The 3,204-nt window shown below is 65.7% G+C and overlaps 1 protein-coding gene across 1 annotated transcript; it reads right to left on the reverse strand.

Annotated features, from left to right (window-relative positions):
- Positions 1–442: 442 nt before the first annotated feature.
- Positions 443–2,030, reverse strand: LOC131092235 (urotensin-2 receptor-like). The gene has a single exon (XM_058038859.1). The coding sequence runs from the start codon at positions 2,028–2,030 to the stop codon at positions 930–932; it is 1,101 nt and encodes a 366-aa protein (XP_057894842.1). The 3' UTR covers positions 443–929.
- Between the last annotated feature and the right edge of the window lie 1,174 nt (positions 2,031–3,204).

Consider the following 3,204-nt stretch of genomic DNA (forward strand, 5'->3'; position numbering starts at 1 on the left):
TGAATGCTTGGAGTTCAAAGTGCTGCTGCAATGAATTTTAAAATAGAGACTTTAAGCTTGATAGAACAGTAGTGCATCATAATGTAACAGGAAATAGGAAAAGGGGCTTTAAAGTCTCTTTACAAGTAACACACAGGGCAAACCCGAGGCTGGCAGCTCAGTTAAGTGATTCTGTGCCAATTTCAGATTTCTGCAGCTCTGACCCACCTGGAGCCCCAGGACAGCACTGAGAAACCACACGAGAGGAACGGTGTGTGGGGTTGGAGCCGAAATCAGCCAGGTGTGAAAGCAGTTCATGGCACAACCTTCAGCAGAACATCCACCTCATCCTCTGCACCCCAAACCCTGCAGGGCCAATTTCAGATTTCTGCAGCTCTGACCCAGCTGCAGCCCCAGGACAGCACTGAGAAACCACACGACAGGAACGGTGTGTGGGGTTGGAGCCGAAATCAGCCAGGTGTGAAAGCAGTTCATGGCACAACCTTCAGCAGAACATCCACCTCATCCTCTGCACCCCAAACCCTGCAGGGCCAATTTCAGATTTCTGCAGCTCTGACCCAGCTGCAGCCCCAGGACAGCACTGAGAAACCACACGATGTGAGGGGCTGGAGCCGAAACTCAGCCAGGCGTGAAACCAGTTCATGGCAGAACCGAGCAGAACATCCACCTCATCTTCTGCACCCCAAACCCTGCAGGATTTGTCCCAAACAGCTGCTGGCTCCTGGCAGGACCCCCCTCAACATCCCTCAGCCGGATGGAACTCCAGACTCATCAGCAGCACTCGGATCCACACAACTTCTTGCCCCTCTCCAGAGAGAGAGAGCACCAAAAACGAGATTTCAGAACCCTTCAGGGCCAGGGGGTCCCCGCAGCCCTACCTTGGCCGGACGCTCTGCTGCTCTCTGCGTGTTGGCAGCGCCTCCTCTTCCTCACTTGTCCTTGAGCGTGGCCATGCCCAGCGCCTCGGAGCTGTAGTCATACTGGTTGCTGGAGGACATGGAGCGGCCCCAGGAGCACTGCAGGTTGGAGCCCCTCTTGCGGAAGGACGACGTGAACCTGTAGAAGTTGCGGTGCCGGTTGCGCAGGTACTCCCGGTAGTTTTTGGTGAGCAGGGTGTAGAGGAAAGGGTTGATGCAGCTGTTGCTGTAGGTCAGGCAGGTCACCAGGTAGTTAATGCACTTCTGGGTTTGGGTGGTGAGATGCAGGGAGCTGCTGTAGAGGCGCACCAGCTGCCAGATCCAAAAGGGCAGGAAGCAGGCCCAGAAGACCAGCACGATGCTGAAAATCATGATGAGGACCTTCTGCCGGGGGGACCTCTTGCTCTTCTCCTTGTGGGGGGGGTTCCTCTGGGACTCCAGGTAGGTCCTGGCCAGGCGCGTGTAGAGGAAGCCGATGATGATGCCCGGGGCCATGATGCTGGTGCTGAAGAGCACGGTCAGGTAGGTCCTGTAGGCGTCCACGCTCCAGGTGGGCGCACACATCCTCTTCACCTTGCCCTCTGCCTTGCCCCCCTCGGTCAGCGTGACCATCAGCATCATGGGCAGCGTGAGCAGCAGCGACACCGACCACACGGCCCCCGCCGTGACCTTCCGGTAGCCCCGCGACCGCTTCAGGGTGTCCAGGGGCCGGGTGACGGCCAGGTAGCGCTCGGTGCACATGAGGGTCAGGGTGAAGATGCTGGCGTGCATGGTGAGCAGGTCCAGGCTGAGCAGGATGCGGCAGCCCAGGTCCCCGAAGTACCAGTCCTGGGCCAGGTAGGTGCAGACGATGAAGGGGATGGTGGAGAGGTAGAGCAGGTCGGCCAGGGCCAGGCTGACGATGGAGCTGTACATGGGGGCGGCGCAGCGCGCCGAGTGGCACATCACCACCAGCGTGTAGACATTGCCGGCCACCCCGGCCACGTACATCACCGACAGCACCGTCCCGAAGGCCGAGGGGATGAGCAGGGGGCCGCTCCCGGGGGCTCCCCCGCCGCCCGCCGCCGCCGCCGTCCCGTTGTCCCCCGCCGCCGCCGTCCCGTTGGGCTCCATGGGCGGCGGCGGCGGCCCCGGCACCGTCGCACCGGCCCCGGAGCTCCCGGCCCCGGCGGCGGCCGCTCCGCCCCCCGCGGGAGGCAGGGCGGGACCGGGCTGCCCCCGGGGGAACGGGGGGAACGGGGGGAACGGGGGGAACGGGGGGAACGGGGGAAGGGCCGCCCCCGCCCCTGCCCCGCCGGGGCTGCCCCGCTCCGAGCCCCGCCCGTGCCGGACCCGCAGGTGCCGTCCGGAACGGGAGCGCTCCGGGGCGGGCGGCGAGAGCGCCGGGCGGGGACCCTGCGGAGAGCGGCTGCCGAGCCGGGAACGGGCTCTGTCCTCCGGGAACGGGGCTGTCCCAGCCGGGAACGGGGCTCTGTCCTCCGTGAACGGGGCTCCCCGAGCTGGGAATGTGGCTCCCGAAGCCAGGAATGTGGGGCCCGGAGACGGGAACGGGGTTGTCCCCGCCGGGAACGGGGCTCTGTCCTCCGGGAACCGTGCTGTCCAAACCGGGAAAGGGGCTCTGCGAGCCGGGAATGTGGGTCCCGGAGAACGGGAACGGGGCTCCCTGAGCTGGGAATGGGGCGGTCTCAGCCGGGAACGGCGCTCCCCCACCCGGGAACGGGGCTCAGTCCTCCGGGAACGGAGCTCTCCGAGCCGGGAACGGGGCTGTCTGAGCCTGGAACGGGGCTCCCCGAGCTGCGAATGCGGCTCCCGGACCGGGAACGGCGCTCCCCGAGCTGGGAATGGGGCTGTCCCAACCTGGAATGGGGCTCCCCGAGCTGCGAATGCGGCTCCCGGACCGGGAACGGGGCTCCCCGAGCTGGGAATGGGGCTGTCCCAACCTGGAATGGGGCTCCCCGAGCCGGGAATGTGAGTCCCGGACCGGGAACGGGTCTCACCCCGCCGGGAACGGGGCTCCCCGAGCCGGGAGCGTGTCCGGAGCGCCCCCGCGGAACGAGCCCCGCCGGGCAGCCTCAGCCTCGGGAGCTGCCTGGAAAGTTTTCCCGGGCACTCCTCCGGAATTCGGCGCTCCCGCCCCGCGGTGGCACCGCCGGCTGCGGGGCTCGGCGCTTCGGCTCATCGGGCAGTGACCGACAGGGAGAGCCAGAGGCAGCCGCGCTCCGCAGGTGCCCGCGCAAAGCGCTGCGGGTGCGCTCGGAGAGAGGCTGAGCTGGAGGCGGATAGCGAG

Source organism: Melospiza georgiana, chromosome 21 (assembly GCF_028018845.1).
Source record: "Melospiza georgiana isolate bMelGeo1 chromosome 21, bMelGeo1.pri, whole genome shotgun sequence".
NCBI lineage: Eukaryota > Metazoa > Chordata > Aves > Passeriformes > Passerellidae > Melospiza > Melospiza georgiana.

Coding starts and splice junctions, on each gene's coding strand:
- LOC131092235 (XM_058038859.1), bottom strand. CDS start 2,030: ATGGAGCCCAACGGGACGGCGGCGGCGGGGGACAACGGGACGGCGGCG.